The sequence below is a fragment of the Pipra filicauda genome, unplaced genomic scaffold, assembly GCF_003945595.2.
Source record: "Pipra filicauda isolate LSUMZ 115617 unplaced genomic scaffold, ASM394559v2 scaffold68_size4259465_pilon, whole genome shotgun sequence".
In the NCBI taxonomy this organism is placed as follows: Eukaryota; Metazoa; Chordata; class Aves; order Passeriformes; family Pipridae; genus Pipra; species Pipra filicauda.
Genome location: NW_024104853.1, coordinates 2,328,145 through 2,348,082, shown reverse-complemented (window position 1 = coordinate 2,348,082; position 19,938 = coordinate 2,328,145). Strand labels below are relative to the sequence as shown.

General features: G+C 41.4%; 2 protein-coding genes across 7 annotated transcripts in view; one reads left to right on the top strand and one right to left on the bottom strand.

Annotated features, from left to right (window-relative positions):
* The window catches only part of CYFIP1 (cytoplasmic FMR1 interacting protein 1), a 74,644-nt gene extending 71,278 nt beyond the window's left edge, over positions 1 to 3,366 (top strand). For all 4 annotated transcript variants that reach the window (XM_027726372.2, XM_027726371.2, XM_039388798.1 and 1 more), the window contains 3 exons: positions 995 to 1,233; positions 2,130 to 2,277; positions 2,748 to 3,366. In XM_027726372.2, the coding sequence (XP_027582173.1) occupies positions 995 to 1,233; positions 2,130 to 2,277; positions 2,748 to 2,912 (552 nt within the window). In that variant the 3' untranslated portion in view covers positions 2,913 to 3,366. The remainder of the gene's footprint in view (positions 1 to 994; positions 1,234 to 2,129; positions 2,278 to 2,747) is intronic.
* A 2,726-nt stretch (positions 3,367 to 6,092) lies between these two features.
* Positions 6,093 to 19,427, bottom strand: NIPA2 (NIPA magnesium transporter 2). Of its 3 annotated transcripts, XM_039388814.1 has the most exons (9): positions 19,183 to 19,427; positions 16,129 to 16,185; positions 12,187 to 12,201; positions 11,798 to 11,858; positions 11,213 to 11,435; positions 9,484 to 9,540; positions 8,642 to 8,732; positions 7,946 to 8,106; positions 6,093 to 7,075 (listed from the first exon to the last, which is right to left on the bottom strand). In XM_039388814.1, exons 5-9 carry the CDS (start codon positions 11,349 to 11,351, stop codon positions 6,438 to 6,440), a joined length of 1,086 nt encoding a protein of 361 aa, XP_039244748.1. In that variant the 5' UTR covers positions 11,352 to 11,435; positions 11,798 to 11,858; positions 12,187 to 12,201; positions 16,129 to 16,185; positions 19,183 to 19,427; the 3' UTR covers positions 6,093 to 6,437. The 3 variants fall into 3 exon arrangements, with proteins under 3 accessions (XP_039244748.1, XP_027582146.1, XP_027582151.1); XM_027726345.2 differs by lacking the exon at positions 12,187 to 12,201; XM_027726350.2 differs by lacking the exons at positions 12,187 to 12,201; positions 16,129 to 16,185.
* Between the last annotated feature and the right edge of the window lie 511 nt (positions 19,428 to 19,938).

Below are 19,938 nucleotides of genomic sequence, written 5' to 3'. Positions count from 1 at the left end.
CCATGAATTTGGTAATCTGTTAAAACTCAGATATAAAACTCTGAAGTTTAAAACATTTGAGATGGGGGTGAAGGTGACACGTTTTGGGGGAAAATGCTAATTGGCATGTATGTTGCTATGTGATACCCTCCCAGTGTAAAGTCCAGCCTGGGAGCTACTTGTGCAAATTTCAGCAAAAACAATCCATTTTCTTGTGCACCTGTATATATATTTTTAAAACATTCTTTTACTCTTTCAGCCACTCATTTAGAAACTCTTGGAAAATGAGCTGTCATTTGAGTTGAGTGCTCCTGGAAACAATGACCAAAGAGAACATTTTTTAACTGCCTTTGCAGCTTCAGCACTATTTCCCTTTCTCTCAGTGTGAGGGCTGCATTAATTCCCTGTAGAAGTTTACAAGTGGGTGAGATGTGAATAGGAGAAACTAAGCACATAGTGGTCTGAAGCAACTTCAGACTGCTTTTGTCATCATAGGTGCTGCAGTTCAGTAGGTGCCGTCGCAGTAGGAGGGTTCTTGGTGCGATGGCACAAGATGGGACAAGCCCTAAACAGCATTGCCTCCCTATGGATTTTGTCTGAGCCTGTTTGTGCTCTCTTCTGAACTTTCCCATCTTGAACAGCAGCAGTAAAGGAGACGTGTAGGAGAGCACAGGCAAGAGGTACTGCTCACACTAGCAGGAGAGCACAGAAGTCTTTGGTTTTGCTTTCCATTCAGACACAGATTCTTTAAACTTCCCCGAGACAAGTCCAGGACTAGTATTACTGGAGTTAGTGTCACTTACTTTCAAGCCTGTCTACATTGACAATTTTCTGTGAAATGTTTTTTCCACTCATCTAAGCCCCAGGTTAGCAGTCGCTGATCTCACTCGGATCAGGAGATATTTCTCCTAGAATAAACCAAGTGAAAATGGAAAATGTATTTATTTTTTAAACTAAGATCTTGTGGTCAAGTGGCTTTTACAAGGATTTTGCTCTTTGTTTCTCTCCACCTTAGCAAATAGCCATTGCAAGGGAAGGGGACCTCCTGACCAAAGAACGCCTCTGCTGCGGCCTGTCCATGTTTGAGGTTATCCTGACAAGGATCCGCTCCTTCCTGGATGATCCCATCTGGCGCGGGCCCCTGCCCAGCAATGGGGTGATGCACGTGGATGAGTGCGTGGAATTCCATCGCCTCTGGAGCGCGATGCAGTTCGTCTACTGCATCCCTGTGGGAACACACGAGTTCACTGTGGAGTACGTACTGCCAGCTGCCTGCGGTTCACCTGCGGCAACAGTGCTTAGCTTGTCCTCCCTGTCAGTGGCAGTGGGGCCGGACAGAGGCGTTTGTCTGCCTGCCTGCAAGAGCTTAGCACAAAAACAAGGAAAAGTGCTGCCATCACTGGGAGGGGCTCATAATCCATGAACACAGATACTATTGTATCTTTAATGAAAATAGCCCTCTATTTTAAGTATTGCCAGTGTACAATGAGTGATCCCATGACAAACAGGCCCTAGCACGTGTCTTTCAATAGGGCTCATAGCCCTATGGATGCTCAGCTTAAATAAAATAGCAGAACATTTGTGCATCTATTTCTAACAAGTATTTCTTCTCTGAATTAAAAGCAAGAATGAGCACTTGGAATTTAACATGATTAACATGAGTTAACCAGGAACTGTTGTTTGTTCTTGGTTTTGTTGAATTTGAGAATATCCTTATTTTGAAAAACTGTTGAGCTGTAACGTGCTTTTCACTGAGCAATTAGAAAACAGCATAGGACATTTGCTTCCTTTCATGCCTGCAGCCTAAAGGAACAGAGTGGTGTTGAATTCCCACTTTGTTTTCTTGGAAAGCATTGTTTCCATTGAAAATGAAATGTAATGACACAGGAGTCTAATGGGGAGTAAAAGTTTTTGGAGTAACTCTACGTTATGTAAAATTTGTGGAGGGGGGGGGCTTCTGGTATTTTTTTTTTTTAAGCATCCATTTGAATCGCTTGTGATATCTGCAAAGAAAATTAATATACCAGAACTTTTGCTTTCTAGATTAATGTCTAGCATATTTATTATTCAGCGTAATGGCTGATTACCAAGTGTTTACTGTAAATAGATTTAGGTGAAACCTGCTCTGTGTGATGTGTTTCTTGTTTCAGGCAGTGCTTTGGAGATGGCCTGCACTGGGCTGGCTGTATGATCATCGTGCTTTTGGGGCAGCAGCGTCGCTTCGATGTGTTGGATTTCTGCTACCACCTGTTGAAAGTCCAAAAGCACGATGGCAAAGATGAGGTTATAAAGAATGTGGTGAGTTGAAAACATCTGTTCTGGATTCACTGCAGTAAGAAAGACAGCAACAACTCAGAGCTGTTTGTGCTCAAATGCAGTGTAGATGTAGCAATCGCTTTTAGAATGAATTGCTGAAAATGAGGGCACCAGAACTTTCAAAACAAAAGATTAAGGCATCAGTACTGGAGTGTGAAGACTGATCAAGTAGAATTCTGATGTTCCGCATATGTGAGATTTTCTTAATGCCTTCCATCTCATCTATGTGCATTCAGATAATGATAAAGCTGCTGTAAACTGAACTTCTTTGTACCAAAAGCAGCACTGTCAAAAACCAAAACAAGCCTTGGATTTCCATTGGCTTAGCAGTGAAAGGGAAACATTGGTAACATTGCTCAGAGAAGTGAGGTAACAGCATTTGCTGCTTTTCTGTCTAAGGCTTTTTATCTCCAAAACTAATTCCTGTGTGTCTGGTTTTTTGATGTGTGCAGCCTTTGAAGAAAATGGTTGAGAGAATTCGCAAGTTCCAGATTCTAAATGATGAAATAATTGCTATTTTGGATAAGTATTTGAAGTCCGGCGATGGAGAGAGCACTCCTGTGGAACACGTGCGCTGCTTCCAGCCACCTATCCATCAGTCCCTTGCCAGCAACTAGACTTCCCACCTGATGATACTTTTTGCACCTATTTAGGCTAAAAGTTTAAGAAAAAAACCCCAAGAAACAAAACCCACACCAACAGTTGTAAGGAATACTCTCATCTGCATTTTTCAGTATGTCTGTGCCATTTGAGTGGTGCACTGTCCTCTCCAGTCTCCAAGCACAGTAACTGTATACAATCCATACTTATTTTTCTAGACTAAAATTTTATACACTTTGATTAAAAGCCTGTAAGATTTTTGAAATCTCTTTGCATTCCTGTCCTGAGGTGGCCATTTTAGACTGGACTGGCATAATTTTTCCCTGAAGTTATCAAAATAATGGCTGTGGAGGATAAAAAACTGGGTTCTGTAGAAAAAAATTTTTAGAAATCAATGCATAATTGTTTGTATTAGAGCCTTAACTGCTTAATTTGCCTTTATTAAAAAAAATTAAAAAACAACGAAACAAACTCTGCTGGTGCTTTGTGAATAATTTTTGTAGTCAGTTACTGATTATTTTTCCTGTTGGCAAAACTATTCTCTGAGGTTATTATGGACTAATTAAAGTGTTTGTTTCAAAGTTATTTGACATGGGGGTGACCGAGAGTATTCTGATCTTTCCAAAAGGCAGTAGTTTGATTGATTAGAATGGGGACTGTTTACTTTTTCCTAATGAGAGCTTCTAACAGAGTTTATATTTTGGTTGGATACATAAGTGTGTACTCAAACACCTTTACAAGTGATAAGGAATTGCTGACTACAGCAATCAGGTGTAATCTTTCCCAGTACATAAATTCTAATGATGTTAATCATGATTTACTTATGGAAAATATTTGTTTAATTACACTTGCTGTATTATGCAAACACTGCATCAGTAAAATTGTTTGTAAAACTTTACAACTGTAAAAGTTGAATTTTAAAGCAACTCATTCAGCCAAAAGTAGTAACTCCTGCTTGCTTACTCCAAGGTCCTAGCAGAGTTCCTCAGCTGGCTGTTGGGATCAGCCCAAACCAAACATGAGTAAAGGATGGCCAGAACAGACACAGACAGATAATTACATGTTTTACCCAGGATATGGATATCTGGAGATGTTACTTGGTTAGTGTTTCTAACCCATAGTGTGAGATCAAGAATGCATCCCTTTGAGAACCTGTTCTTCCCCCTTCCCTCTTACCAGTTCATGATTAGGTTACAGCACATCTTTTCTCCTGCTCAGCTCTTTCCAGATGCTTCACAGCCATGGGATTGAGTCCAGTAATGGGTAGAAATGAGCCTCTGACAGAGGAAGTATGCAGGAGGTGAGCAGTGTGTAGGTACTGGGGTGGCAGGGAACTGGATTCTGAGGAATGAAATCAACTTAGATTTCCTCAGCTAACAGAGGATGGAGATTTGCCCAGCAATCTATAAGCAAGTTTCCACTGTCAGAGGTTTTTCCAGGACATCTGTGCTTGAGAGCTGCCATTCTGGAGCAGTGTCTGTTTTGAGAGCACACACAAGGCTGCCCACTGCGTGGGAGACACAAGTAAGAAGCACTTGTGCTTTGTAACACCAGCTTGTTGCAGGATTTCTTGTACAAGGTGTTGAACAGTTTTCTTTAAGAAACATTTTTAGGTCTCAGAAGAATTCTGGTCAACCAGATTCTTCCATGTGCTTCAGGCTTTAATTACGTACATGAACAACTTTCCTAATTTGTTGAGATAATCATTGGTTTAGGGATGTCTTGCACACATGAGGCTTTGGCTTGGCACTATGGTGCAGAGATGGTTAATTAATAAAGCCTGTATGTTTAAGAACTATTTAAAATAAAAATAACTAGTCATGATATTAGTAAAATAAGTTCTAATTCTCACCACCTAACTTTCAGCCGTAAGAGGACTGGTCTCTAACATCTTAAAACTACTTTTTACATACTTTCTGATCACTAAAAAGTTCAAGAGAATTCAGACATTAGTCCTAGGAATTTTCAGCAGCAATAGACTTGATAGCAACTCAATCCTCTTCACCTGGTATAACTTCTTCTCCTACCTAAAAGGAAAAATGGAGGAAGGTGCATAAAAGGTGTAACTTGTGTAACTTTTTCATTTTTCATTAGTTCTCATCAAAACCAGTGGGTCTGGAGGCCAAAGTGCCCATCACCACAGAAAGTAACAGACTCTACTGTGTGAAATAACCTGCTCTTGCGGTAGGTAGGCTGGTGCTTTGATACTAGAAGTGGCAACCAAGTTCAGCAATTCTTTGGTGTTTGATGTCCTCCCTGCCCCTCCCTGTTTCTGTGCTCCCCTGACTGAGCGCTGCTGACGTGATGTTCCTTACAGTGAGGTGCAAGTTCAAATCCTGTTCTTCAGCCAGAATTGAAAGAACCTTTTTCTTGTTCGACACGGTCGCTGTTCCTGTATGTTAAGACATGCACCGAAGGAAGGCAGCAGAATTTGTTTCATAGGTGGGGACTGCTGAGGGTTTTTTTCTGTTCTGGGAAAAATCTTAAATACTCTTAAACAGTAGCACTAAAACTGACAACAACCAGCAGTAACTAGCAGTCTCTGTTCCAAGCATTTCCAACCTTCATATGCATGGTAGAAATGTTTTTATAAAACCTCTATCACTAATTTTTATTTTCTGCCTTTGCAAACTTAAATTACCACCTACCTGCCTTAACCCTTTTCTAAGCAGTGACATTGAGTTCCAATTTTTCTGGCCCTTTTTGAAAAACTCAGTGTTACAGCCAGTAACTGTGTTACTGCAAACAAAACAGTAATTCTATTCAAGCAATTCTGAGTTCAAGCTGCAACACCAAGAACACAGAGCAGCTCTGCAGAGCCAGGGCAGCATGGTGCAGCACAGACAGAACCTGCTTTTACAGAAGGGGGAATTGCTTTTCTTGGCTACTATTAATGACTCAAATCCTTCTTCCTGCATAAAATGGCATGGCCTCCCTATCCAAGCAAAGTAGAAGCTCCTGCCTTCTTGTTGCTGCCAGTAAATCTGATTTGGTAAAGTTGGGGGGTTTTGATGCAAATGCAGCAAATTTAGCATACAGCAGTATGTTCAAAGGATCAGTTGTGCTTGGTTGTAGCTTTCCCTTTCCTCTTTCACAAACTAGGATGGAAGTAGTTGCTGCAGCTCCTGTTTCATTACGGTTACAGTCACTCTGTGGTCTCAGGGCACAAGTACAAAGGATCCAGGTTCACTGCAACCTTTTTACCACCAATGCAGAAATAAAGCCATTTATTTTTGATAAAATTGTCATTAGTGCAATACATCTTAAAAACAGAAGAATGAAATGAAAGTATTTACACATAACTTAAGCAACAAAACCAGTTGTGGTCTGAGGTCATTTTAGTATTTTTTAAAGTAAAAATAAGGCAAATAAAAACAGTTTCAGTGTTCTTATCCAAATTAATCAAACTTAAAAATCAACGATTGTCTACACATACTGTTAAAAAGTACATGAATTTCCAGACAAGATCGGACATTTCACAGCAGAAAAAAAATTTCCAGAGTTACAGAATTGTTCTTTTCTTAAGTAACACGTAGCTATTTTCAGAAGGCTGACAGACTTCCATTTCTCCTGGCTGAGAGACTCTCAGTGGACTGCATTTCACCTAGACAGGCAGAACTTTCTTCATCATCATGAAAGCTGTCGTATGTGCTCAGCAAAGTGCCATTTGCTGCTCTATCATCCTTCCGCAAAGAGAGAGGCAGATTTGCCAGGGTGAAATTAACATCTTTGAAGGCATGCAATAAAAAGATCCCCACAATAATAGTCAGGAAGCCACTGAAGGTGCCAATAATGTCATCGGCCGCCATGTGTTGCCATTCCTTGAAAAGGATGGCAGAACAAGTTAAAACAGATGTTGTAAAGATTACATAATATATCGGAGTCACTATCGAAGTGTTGAATATATCCAGAGCCCTGTTTAAATAGTTGATCTGCGTGCTCACACAGACAGTAAGGCTTAGCAGCAGAATCCAAGACAAGGGATGTTTCAGCACTGGTTTTCCTGCAAAAAGTTCCTTTATAGCGATGCCCAAACCTTTTACACAGGAGACTGATAAGGCTCCAATTACAGAGCAAATTGTTATGTACACGAGAATGTTGGTCTGTCCATGGCGAGGTCCCACCACACATATCAAAATTAAAGACACAATGACAACAAGTGTTGCGAAGACCACAAAACCTGTGGTTGGGGGGAAAAAATCGTGTTAGTTGTAGACACTACCAAAAGCATCTTAAAGAGAAAATACTCATTAACAATTTGACCGACTCAGCTTAAACAGAAGAGTTCAGGATGTTTCTCATTAGCCCTCCAACATCACAGTTAAAATTATTTCAGAGCGAGCTAGCCAAAACAATGAACCCCAGGCATGTTGTATTACCTTTACCAGTCTATTGGCAAGACGTCTCCAGGATCAGATTGCTAAATTGCCTTACACACAGACTCACTGATGTGTAGATGCCACTGGATACAGGCTTGAGTCTGGACTGACTCTTTAGGAGGTTAGGTTTTGGCAGGCGGCTTCATTCATTGCACATTTCCAAAATTAAGAACAGCTTTTTAATCTGTGCTGTCCATTTCCTCATGTTTAAAATGGGGATTGCCTTTGTATAATTAGTATTTTGCAGATATACATTTGTGAGTGCCTCATCTTCCATGTAAGCACAACAGCTCATCTTCAGAATTTCACTTCTCAGCAGACACTTATCATGACACCTACTTTTTCATTTTAAAGCATGGCTCAAAGTTGGGCTTGGAGACTGACACTTCAATCAACATTTATAGAAGTTTTGTTTATCTGCCTGTGCTGCTGCATTTATATAAACGGTCATCTCAGTGCTTCACAGCAAGACTCTTTGTTCAAGGCCAGACAAGTTCACTGGCATCACACAAAGTTCCCTATAGAATTATGTTACAGAATTCAAATCTCTAATTCATTCAGACAAAATGAAGCAGACACAGGCTATCTTCCCGAAACTTGAGAGCAGCAGTAAGAAAACTATAATAAAGAAATGATGGGCTGTGTACATATCAAGCCAGCATTTTTCTTACCTGGATCACCTAGTTTGTGGGACATTTCATCCAAAGTTTCTACTTCCTCCTCTTGTGGAGCATGAATTACCATCACAGTTGATCCCAGTATACTTAGCAAACACCCTATTTTTCCATGTAAATTAAGTTTTTCATTTAAAAAGAAGGATGACAGAATGGCACTAAGAAGAAAAAAATGCACCAACAAACATGGAATTAGTAATATTAATTTTCTCATCAACTTACAGGTTGCTTTGACTGTAAAGGTCACTTGCATACACAGAGTGCAGCTTAAAAATAGCTATCTCGAGATACTTGCTATGGACACAACTACCTGTTAATATTTGGCATCTCTCCCCAGAACCCCCTTTTTATGCTGTCAGCAAAAAAATGCTCTAAGAACTTGCAAAAATAATTTTAGAAAGACAAAAATCTTTACTTAGGAATGAAAATACTGCTCTGTTGTACATACCAGGTTCTTGAAATGCAGAAGACAATACTCTTCAGACATGGAAGTGTAGATGCATTGCTAGAGCCCTTTCATATCACAGTCACTGGGTATTTGGAGAAACTTAGAAGTTACTCCTGATGTTTATAAGCACTCTTTATTGTTAAAAACAAACCCCATTTATTACAGCATAGTTCAGTGACAAATTTCTAAAGAAATGTTTTACTTCTCTCTCTCAAATCACACTGATTTCTATTAGTGTTTCTTACCTTACAAGAACACTGAGAGCTCCTAAAGGAGTCACTAACGTAGCTGGTGCAAAAGCATAGGCAGCAAAATTAGCTACTTCGCCAGCTCCCACTGCAGAAGAACAGTAATTAAAAAACAGGAGTTAGACTGTCACACAACAAACCTGAGATTCAGTGCAAGTGTTTGTGTAGCCACAGACATGCAGTAAGGAACAATGGAAATTCTAATTACAGCATTCAACCAGCAGTACTAGCAGAGCACACCCTTGCCCCTCTGCCCCACTATTTTAAAAACAGGCTGTGGAACTGCAACAGGTATTAGAATTAATTCTACCAAATCACAAGGTGTTTTCCTCTAGCGTCTGTGTTCTAGCTGCTCAGCCTGCCTACTTGACTCATGAACTTCTCCATGGAGAAATCTGCAATAGCAGGATACAGCACAGCACATACAATAAGCCAGTTACCTGAATACAGCCAGTAATTTGAGAGCTTAAGCAATGAAAAAAGTTCAGAAAATAGACATAATCGCAAAATATGCTTCCCTCTAAGGAATCCAATATATCTAAGCACTTCTCTGCTAAGACAAAAAACAGAATGCATATGGTAGCAAAGACATAGTCTAGCTCCACTGCACAAAGAGGGCAGTTAAATTAAAGGAAGAACTTCTGGTATGAGAGAAGTTATATTAAAATCCTTAGAACTGCACTCATCAATCTCCAGATAGCATTACCATACATTGTAGAATCCCAATCTCATTCCTTTTTTTGTAATCATTGCTGCCATCTGTGGCAGAGTTATTTATTAAAAGTATATCATGCAGATTGTATTTGTGACACTTAGATGAATATATTTTTGATACTTACTTGAAAGAAGTCCAGCCCACCACAGCCACTCCTTAAGGTATGCATGACCACCTTGACCTAAAATTGAAAGAATGTTTGCTGCTCCACTAAAAACATACATCAACACTCCATCACTAGTAACGCTGCCATGACATAAAATAATTTTTGTAGCCCCTGCCTTTAAAAACATGGGCAACCTTTTGATACTTAGGCTTTCTAGGTAGAGCATCTTCAATTTCTGACATGCATCTGCCTCCTACAGCCTACTTTGAAAACCACTTATTTCTTTTGTGTTAGAAATGGCTGATGACCATATATGCATTACTGTGAGAAACAGTTCTTTCAATTCACTGTAATGACATGAAAAGCCGGGTTATGTGTCTCTGACTAAGAGTGCTACTCTGTGGAAATCATACATGGTTTATGTGGTTGATTACATGTGAAAACACCACACTTTCTCGTTCCAAACCAGGGAGCATGAACTATGGTATATCAAGATCAACCATCTTTTAGAAGCAAAGATGACAGGTACTGAATCAAAAATATTCAGAGTCAACCTTCTGAATGATCTGAGGATGCTGCAACTATTCTATTTAAATCTATCCTCTTCAGTTTAAAACCACTGCCCCTTGTCCTGTCACTACAGGCCCTGGTAAAAAAAAATTATCTCTGTCTTTCTTATAAGCCCCCTTTAGGTACTGGAAGGTGCTGAAAGTTCTCCCCAGAGCCTTCTCTTTGAACAACCCCAACTCTAACTCTGTTAGCCTGTCTGCATAGGAAAGTGTTCTATCCCTCTGATCATTTTCATGGCCCTTCTCTGGACTTGCTCCAACAGGTCCATGTCCTTCCTGTGCTGAGGACCCCAGAGCTGGATGCAGGACTCCAGGCGGGGTCTTATCAGAGCAGAGCAGAGCAGAGGAGCAGAATCACCTCCCTCCACCTGCTGGCCACACCTCATTTGGATACAATTGGCTTTCTGGGCTTCGAGTGCACAAATTGCCAGGTCATTGTCAGCTGTTCATCCAGCAGCACCCCCAAGTCCTTCTCAGCAGGGCTGCTTTCCATCTGTTCATCTCCAGCTGCTATTGATACTGTGGGTTGCCCTAACCCAAGCGTAGCGCCTTGAGCTTGTTCTTGTTTAACTTCATGAGGTTTGCACAGACTCACTCCTCAAGCCCATCCAGGTCCCTCTGGATGCCATCCTTTCCCTCTAGTGCATCATCAGCTGCCCCACTCAGCTTGGTGTCATCCACTCAGTGGCAGAGCACTCAATCCCACTGTCTATATCACTGATGAAGATATTTAATAGTATTTTTTTCAGTATGAATCCTCAAGGGACACTGCTGGTTACACTCAATTACCACATGTGATTTTTAGCTTTAGAAAACAATCTCCTGACACTCAAACATTGTTAAGTCTCCTAAATTCACTCATTCAGGAGCACAGATGTAGTTAAGAGTGCTGCTTCCAAGTTCAATTTGCAAGTACAATTTAGACTTAACTGACATGTAAAGGAATCCTTTGACAAGTGTCCCCAGAGGGTATTACATACAAATCAAATAGCACATATCACACACAGAGTTAGGGGTATCTGACACCAGAGGAAAAACATCAGCCCTATGTTTTAGTTTTCATATACATTTAACAAACAAAAAAACCTCAAAGTCAAAACAAGATCATTGGTTTAGTAATCTGTTAAACAGCAAAATCTAAACATCGGCAATTTATTACAATTTATTTATTTATTTACCTGCTCTCATGGAGCCTTTCCTGGCTAACCGGAGGAGACCTTTCTTTTTCAGGATGAAACTTCCTCCAATGAAAATGCTGGAACTCATAGCCAACACCAGACCAATACAGAAGTCATATCTCCCACGAGTTTGGCTCATTTCGTAAACTACTAAACACTGTCACATTGATCAATGAGGAGTAGAACTTCTGTTACTCAACACAAAATGATGCAACACCGAAACCTGAGCAAAATAAACACATCAGAATTAAACTGGTAGAAATAGCTGCTGCACAGGAAAATCCTCAACAGCTCATGTGACTGGTTCTCCTACAAATGGTCTCTACTAACAGTGTTAAAAAAAAAAAGGCAATCTTTGAAGCATGTGAGAGCTTGCACCATGGTTGACTAACTAACAAGTCTGAACACAGCAAAGGAATGGTTATATACCTGGCATATAAAAACTGATACCCAAACAAATAAAAGTTCTTTGAGAAACGTTAAGCAAAGCTTACAAATATGTGATTTATTTTTCTTTTCATTGAGTACACAGATCTGTGGCTGGCACACCATGTAACTGATGATACTGATCAAACAATTACTTACGTTAAAATCAGTCTGTAAGAGAGTTTGAGAACAGTCACAGCATTTCTTCCACATAAACTCCCTAGAAAAATGAAAGAGAATATCAGAAGGGTGTTTAATCATATAGTCATCTCCATAACACAAACAAGCCTGACATGCATGCACATGCAATTATTCTTTAACAACCAGGGAAATCTGGCAAGAAATAAGGCATTTGTTTGTTGATTTATATTACAGAGTTTCCCATACCTGTATGAAGCACCTGTTTCTTCAAAACCTGCCTTCTTTCAGTACTACTTTTCCCTGTATTTTTGTGCTTCCAATTTTGATTAATTTTCTATACCCCTAGGAAAAACCTAGCAGAGAGCTACAAGTAGGTTAATGTTAAAACTGAACACAGATCCTCCTACCTGCATCCAGTGAGGCTGTGAAGAAGTAGAGGAAAAGAGTCTCATTTAATAAGCACTCAACGTGGCACTATTCAAAATGCTGCAAGAGCCACGGTTGAAAATTCTCAAATCCTCTTCCCTTAATCCTTGAATAGTAATTTTTAATATCTTATTTTGTAGGAGAAATGAAGTAAATGATCTACATGAGAGTGCTTTCATTTTCTAGTAACTTTTAAAACTAAACTAGATTCTTGCATGATACAAAATCACCTATGGAACAAAACCAAGAAAAACAAATCACAACGCATGAGATAGACCAGACCCAGCAGCCTCACCTACCACATAAAACATTCCCCTGGTTTTGAATTCCAACAAGACTTTCAGTCCCCTGAAGGATAAAGGGATTTTTTAATGCAAGGAAAAGACATCAACAGGCTTTTGCAACTGTTCTCTCTGCCATCTTTTCTAGCAGGTGTAAGGCACACCGTTCAGGTAATCGAGCTATGAATGTTCTTCCAGCTCCAGCTGGTGCAAAATGTGACACTGGTATAGCATCACCTGGGGGAGGAGGGGCTGCTTTTGATAAGCTTTTATACTCTACCACTTTTTTCAACAGTTGCTACTTTAGTTATATTACTAAAGGGAATATTTTTACTAGTATAGCTTTTTACTAAAAGAGAATTCTCCATACTTTTTTTTCCTTTTTCTTCTCTCTCTGGCTTGCATATCTTCACCTACACTAACAGAGGGAAAGAGCATCAGTTAGTCCCATCCTGACATCTTCCACCCACTGCTTTTCAGAGACAAGGGAGAAGCACAGGTGGCTTTTCTTTGCAGCAGCAAAAGAATCTGATTGCAGAAGAATGAGGAAACTTGTGAGCTAACAGGTAATTTTATGAATTTATACTTTAAAAGGATGCTACACTTCAAAACCCTATAGCCTCTATACTTGTGACTGCTGCTTGCTCTAGAACAGATGTTTAGAGGCCATGTTAATGAGAATGCAGCTGCGATGGGCAGGGCACGTCTCCAGGATGAAGGACCACCGCCTTCCTAAGATCTTACTTTATGGTGAACTTGCCACCGGCTGCTGCATGAGAGGAGCCCCGAAGAAAAGATACAAGGACTCCCTGAAACAACATCTCAGCCTTGGCCATATTGATCACCATAACTGGTCTACTCTGGCCTCCAATCGGGAGGCCTGGAGACACACCATCTATAACGCAGCTGTCTCCTTTGAGAACGCACGCAGGATCACTCTTGAGGAGAAAAGGCAATGCAGAAAGAACCATGTTTCGCAGAATACACCATCTAAGGAGTCTTTCTGCTGTGCCTTTTGCAATCGGATATGTCTGTCTCGTATTGGCCTCATAAGCCACCAGCGTGCCTGTAACAAATGTGGATAGAGTCTTCCCAAATCTTTGTTCGTGAAGCCCAGCCATGATGACGACACTTCAAAACTAGTAGTTCTACTTTACCCCATGTCCCAAATACACTAAAGAGTTTTTGATGCCCTGTCAGCCACTTTGTTAAACTTGTAAATGACTCACATCTTCATCACTTAAATTACATAAATTCAGGTAAATTACTGCTAACTCTTCTCATCAAGTTTATTTGTCCTCACAGACATGTCCAGTCCCATTTCTGCTTGGGCTGGACTGCCATACTTTTCCCCTGTTTATACAGATGTGTACAATTGCAGACAAATGTCACATAGTCATGGTGAACCCAAGTTCTCTCTGAAGAGATTTGGTTCCCTTTGCATACAGCACAGATATAATTTGCACAGGTAGAACTGATACGTACAGCTGCAAGGTCAAAGCAATACCAGGCACCGGAAGCTTTCCACTTCAGGAAATCAGTAGTTTAACCCTAAGACTCAGTAAAGAAGAACTAATGCGTCCTCAAATATATTATCAAGAAAAATTATCTTTGGAAATAAGAAAAGAAAATGCCATGAAACAAGCAGTTTCTGAAATATGCCTCTCATGTTTCTGCTTTGGGACATGCAAAACCACTGCATCTCAACAGCCAGGGCCACTACTGGGTTATAAACAGGAGAGAAACCAGAAAATGTAGGAGTTAAATAAAACCAGCAGTAGTGGAGTTCTGCAAAGGTTCTGTAATCAAGTTCACAGCTGATTTTAACACAAAGAACATTTCATCCACTCAAGACCAGCAGTGTCATGGAGAAATACTAGTTGACTGCTCTGATCTCAGAGGAGTAATGAGGGGATGAGACTCTCCTATCCACAGAAGCTACAACATTTACAATGCTCCAAAACCCACTCGCTAATGAACTACCTGTGGATCTGCTGGTATCCTGAGTCATAACTCTCAGCACGCAACAGGGCAATGGCAGATTACACAGGGTTGGAAGGTTAACAGACAGGGAGAGACGGAAAAACTTTGAATGTAAAAAAGAAACTGCGGAACATAAGCAAGTCCAGATTAGCCACAAAGCTTGTTTGCTTGTTTTCAAGGTGTAACCAAAAAGCATGACAAATGCTGGCAAGATACAGACTCTCTTGTCTAAAATACAAGGTAATGTTTCTTTGCCTCAAAAAAGCAGCACAAACACAGCACTTAAAGATGTTACATTTATTGTAGCAAGTAAGTTCTCTAAATATGCAGAAACACTAAAAGAGGTGTAATGAGATGAAATAATAGTTTACATTCAAAATCAAGTCAGCTTAAGTAAGTATGTAGGAGATATCAGCCAAAGAAAATCAGTATCAATTCCACAAGCTGTACATTGTACAGAAGCAAGAATTAGACTTGGGAAAGGCAGACATAGTAGATTGTTCCAACTTTACTTACTTGGCCACAGTCCCTCTAGAGTTCAGTAGACAGTCTTACAAGACTTACAAGAAGTAATCTAAATATATGCTAAATTATTTAAATACCAGAATTCACATTTTTCTTATCAAAACCTGATCTTTTAAACTGTGAACAGGATGATGTAAGTAAGCAAAAAATGACTTTAACAGGCCATTTACTTCAACCTTTTGCCACGTACTGCGTCATCCACTGCTGCTTCTCATCACAAATAAGTCAGCCAAGCTTCTCCCAAGAAATACTTGAAAAAGAAACTTCACAAACACAGCAGCCATGCTTTGATGCCATTAGGAATTCTCACTATCTAATGACCTTCACCTAGATCTTCACTTTCACTACCAAAGCCCACTGTGTTTGTCCATTCTGGATTTGGAAAAGATACAAGTCCCTTTATCTTTGCACCCACATATTAAGATTACTCTGTAAGTTAGGTGCTTGGCACCTCCTGCTGTGTCACCCTCTGGGTTCCTTCCGAATAGCTTTTTTTAAATGCAACTCCCAAAGCTGCATACAGTACTTTAGCTTGAGTTATTACTTCCACAAATCAGTGGAAAACTATATTTCTTCTTATACACTAAAACCAGGTGGTTTTCATAGCCCTTTCTACTGAGAAAGGGCTTACTGAGAAAGTCACTTACTGTTGACTCATATTCAGCTTCTCTATTAGTATAACCTCCTGCACTTGTATAGCAAATTATTCCTGCCTGGATGTAATTCATTCAGACATGACTCACACAGAAGATTTTAAAACAAAGGCCTGTTCAGGCAAAACAATAGTTACTCCAGGTACAGTCATTCCGCATCTTTTGAGCTGTTCTGTGGTATTTTATTGTAAATTCTGCTCTTTTACAAGAGCTCCATGAAAAGTTTTATGTTTCTAACACTGGAATAAAGCACCTACTTAATGCCCTTTAGTCATAAAGCTTTCCATGGAAGAAAAAGGGGTTGAATCAACAAGTTGCTTTAATAAATAAACATTGACTATTATGTGTCACACTGGCTATTATGTGTTCACTTCTTCCTTTCCACAGGCATAAAACTACAGGAAACAGAAAGAAACACTCCCTAACAAAATAAAAATCCAAATGTTCGGTGATGAGCCTTTAGAAGGCTCATTATACATACCAATTTTGTTCCAAAATCCAGAGGCATTCACTTCTTAAATATTTCGAGGTTAGGTTTCTAAAACAGAAGTTTTAAATAGTATTAAGTGGCATTTTAAGAATTCAGCAAAAAAACTGTCCATAATTTCAAGGTGATTTCATTTTCATGCATGACACACAAGACTTTACAATGTCTCATCTATGCTTTAAAAAGGGACAGGATTTTTGTTTAAAAACACAAAGCAATGTGATTTTAAATTTGATCTTCCTTAGGTATGTCTTGCCTGCAGTATTATTTCATCCCTTTGCTTTTCACTTCACAAATCAAAGAAACTAACTTGTGATCTAAGCTATTCTTTAGAAGGCACCATGTTAAAGTTGAACTGAAATACTATCCTAGTCCTTTCTGGTTTTTTCTGTAAGGCACTTTTCTTACAAAATAACTAATATAGTTTTAATTACTGACTTCAGTATGGTGAGCTTTCAGAGGATGTTTATATAACTCAAAAATGACAGAATATGCTGAGTTGGAAGGGATGCCCAAGGGCCAAGTCTATCTCCTGATCCTGCACAGGACAGCCCAAAAAATCACACGCCGGTCTGAACTCTGTCAGGCTTGGTGCTTTGACCACTTGCCTGGGGAGCTCGTTCCAGTGCCCAACCACTCTCTTGGTGAAAAACATTTTCCTAACATTCAGCCTAAATCTCCCCTGACACAGCTTCATGCCTTGGGTCCTGTCACTGGTCACCAGAGAGAAGAGATCAGTGTCTGTCCCTCCGCTTCCCCGCTTCCCCTCGTGAGCAAGTTGTAGATTGCAATGATGTCTCCTCTCAGTCTCCTCCAGGCTGAACAAAGCAAAGTGACCTCAGCTACTCCTTGTATGGCTTCCCCTCTAGGGCCTTCATCATCTTTGTAGCTCTCCTTTGGATATACAGAACTCAGGAGCAGTGGGGATTATGAACACAGAAATAGTCTCAGTAAAGTTACTAAAATCCCCCAAATATACCTAACTCTTTAATCCAAGTCCTCCTCAGTTGTGTTCTGTCCACTCATGAACGTATCTTTTAAGCACAGGTATAGACAGAACATTGAAGGGACAGATGTAACACAGCATTTGGACAAAAGAGCTGCCAGTTCAAAACTGAGTGCATCTTTAAAAGGCCAAGATGCATGCACACAGTACCCAAAGATTCTGTATACACTGTTTAGGAAACACTTTATTCAATTTTGCAACTTTGTAAATCTGCCCCAATACAGATACAGTTTTCCAGCTCTGTTAAAGTTAAACAACTGCTCAAACTTATAATTATTTACATATTTCGTAGGCAAGCTAAAAAGATATTTGTTTATACTGTTATATATCTGCATATATACTAGCACGTGCTCAAAAAGCAAAACATACCTTAACCATTCTAAAGTTGCCTATTTTAAAAGGTTCAGTTAAACCATGGTGAAATTTATTCTTTACAGCAGATTTCCATTAATAAAACAAAAGCAACAACTATTCCATTTTATGAAACCAGGAGGAAATAAAAAAAAATGCCACACTAAAAACTTCTTCTTTGCATATTCTATTTGTAGTTATTCACTTCTATGAAAAGAATGACCTTTAATTAAAGCATTTTCACATAAAGCTACAAATACCTTCACTAAAAGAGTGTTATTTATTAACTGAATGCAGACTACAGACAGTGCTACAGACAGATGATGTTGTATTAACTGTTTTCTGGGAAATCTATCAAAATAGACTCAAGATAAGAGTTGCTTCACTTTTGCTGTACCTGACACGTTACCTCTACTCTCAGTGGGAAGAGTCACCAGCACAGGGCCACTGAACTTCCACCTTTAGTATTTCAGATGGGCAGTTTCAAATTTAAGATAACTCAGGATGTTAAAGTCAAATCTAGACATTAGTCACTGCTACTCCTTTGACATGACTGATATAACCTGTTACAACCTGCCTTCTTTTTGCCAGGATTTTATCCTAAGAATCAACCACTTTAACAAAAGCAGAACTAGTGTGACACTGAATTCTAAATACATCGATACTGACAAATACCTATGCAATAATTTCCTATTGATGAAGCTGTTATCTTCCAGGGAAAAACTCTAACTCTATACAAGGCACGTCAAAAGCATTAAGAAAGAGCTATGATGACTTACATTTATTATGTTTTAATTAAAAACAACATTAAAGACGTTGAGGTGAAGTGGAGAAAGTTGACTGCTTAAAACAGAAAAGATCAGGGGAATAAAACAGGGACAAAAGAGTCAGATCCAGGCAACATCTTCACAGTGTATGAACAAACAGAAATCATCATTCTGAATCACAGAGTCAATTAGGTTGGAAAAGACCTCTGAGATCACAGTGTCCAACCTATGGCCCAAGACCACCATGTCAACTAGATCATGGCACTAAGTGCAACGTCCTCTATTTCCTTGAACACTTCCAGGGATGCTGACTCCATCACCTCCCTGGGCAGCCCATTCCAATGTCTAGTCACCCTTTCTGTGAAGAAATTTTTTCTCATGTCCAGCCTAAACCTCCCCTGGTGCTGCTTAAGCCTACAATGAACTACAATGCAAAGTTAAGATTACTGTTTTCCATGTTAAACTAAAGCACCGTCAGGGCTCTGAAGTTCTACCGAAGCTGCTCTGCTCAACCCTCAACCTCGGGTAACTCAACCCTGAAGACGAACCGGTTTAGCTCCCTGGTTAGCAACACTCCAGTACGAGGCACAGCGGCTCCAGAGCTCTGGCAGACCCAGCACACCGTACCCGGCCACTTCTGCCCGGCGGGAGAGCCCCGCAAACACCCAGATTTAGGGTTTTTAATTCCAGCCTTCTCCGCCCAAACCACAGCAAGCTTCCCACTACGGAGAAACCCACCCTGGGCTGCTACAGGCAGGTCCAAGACCCGGAGCCCCGCAACAGCCGCCCCCGGCCCGCCCGCTCCTCACCCGCAGCGCCCGCGCCCAGGGCCTTGCGCCGAGCGCTCCGCGGGCAGGGAGCCCTGCCTCCCCCCGCCTCCCGCGGGGCCGGCCGGGCCCCCTGCACGCCTCTCCCCGCCGGTACCTGCGGTCACGGCCCCCTCACATCCCCGCAGGCAGCGGCGAACGAAGAGGAGGAGACGGGGGCGGGGGAGGCCGGAGCGGGCGGCGGGAGGGGCCGGTGGCCGCGCGCTCCACCGCCATGAGGGGACGGGACGGGAGGGAAGAGGGACCGGCAGCGGGAGCGCGGGCGGCAACAGCAGCGAGGGCGAAACGGCGTCCCAACCCCGGCCGCCCGCTCCGCTTCCACGGGTTCCGGCAGCGCCCGCCGGAAGGGGCGCGGCCCCGGCCCCGGCCCCGCCTGCCGCGGGTCACGGCCTTCCTCCTGCAGCGCCGCCTACTCCCGAGACGGCGATAGACTGCTCAGGGGCACAGCTGTGCCTTACCCAGCGTCAGCTCCGGCCCGCGAACCCCCCTGCGACGGACCCGCAGCGCCGCTGTGCACCTGCAGCCGCGCCCGGCCATTCCCGCCTCCCGCCCCGGGTGCTCCGGCCAGCACCCGCGCTACCCAGCTTTTACACTCTCACGGAAAAGCACAGAATCACTGAACGGTTTGGGTTGGCAGGGGACCTTGAAGATCATCCACTTCCAACTCCCCTGCCATGGGCAGGGGCACCTTCCACTAGACCGGGTTGCTCAGAGCCCCGTCCAAGCTGGCCTTAAACAGCTCCAGAGATGGGGCATCCACAACTTCTCTGGGCAACCTGTTCCAGTGCCTCACCACCCCGACAACAAAGAATTTCTTCCTAATATCCAGTCTAAACTTACTCTCTTTCACTTT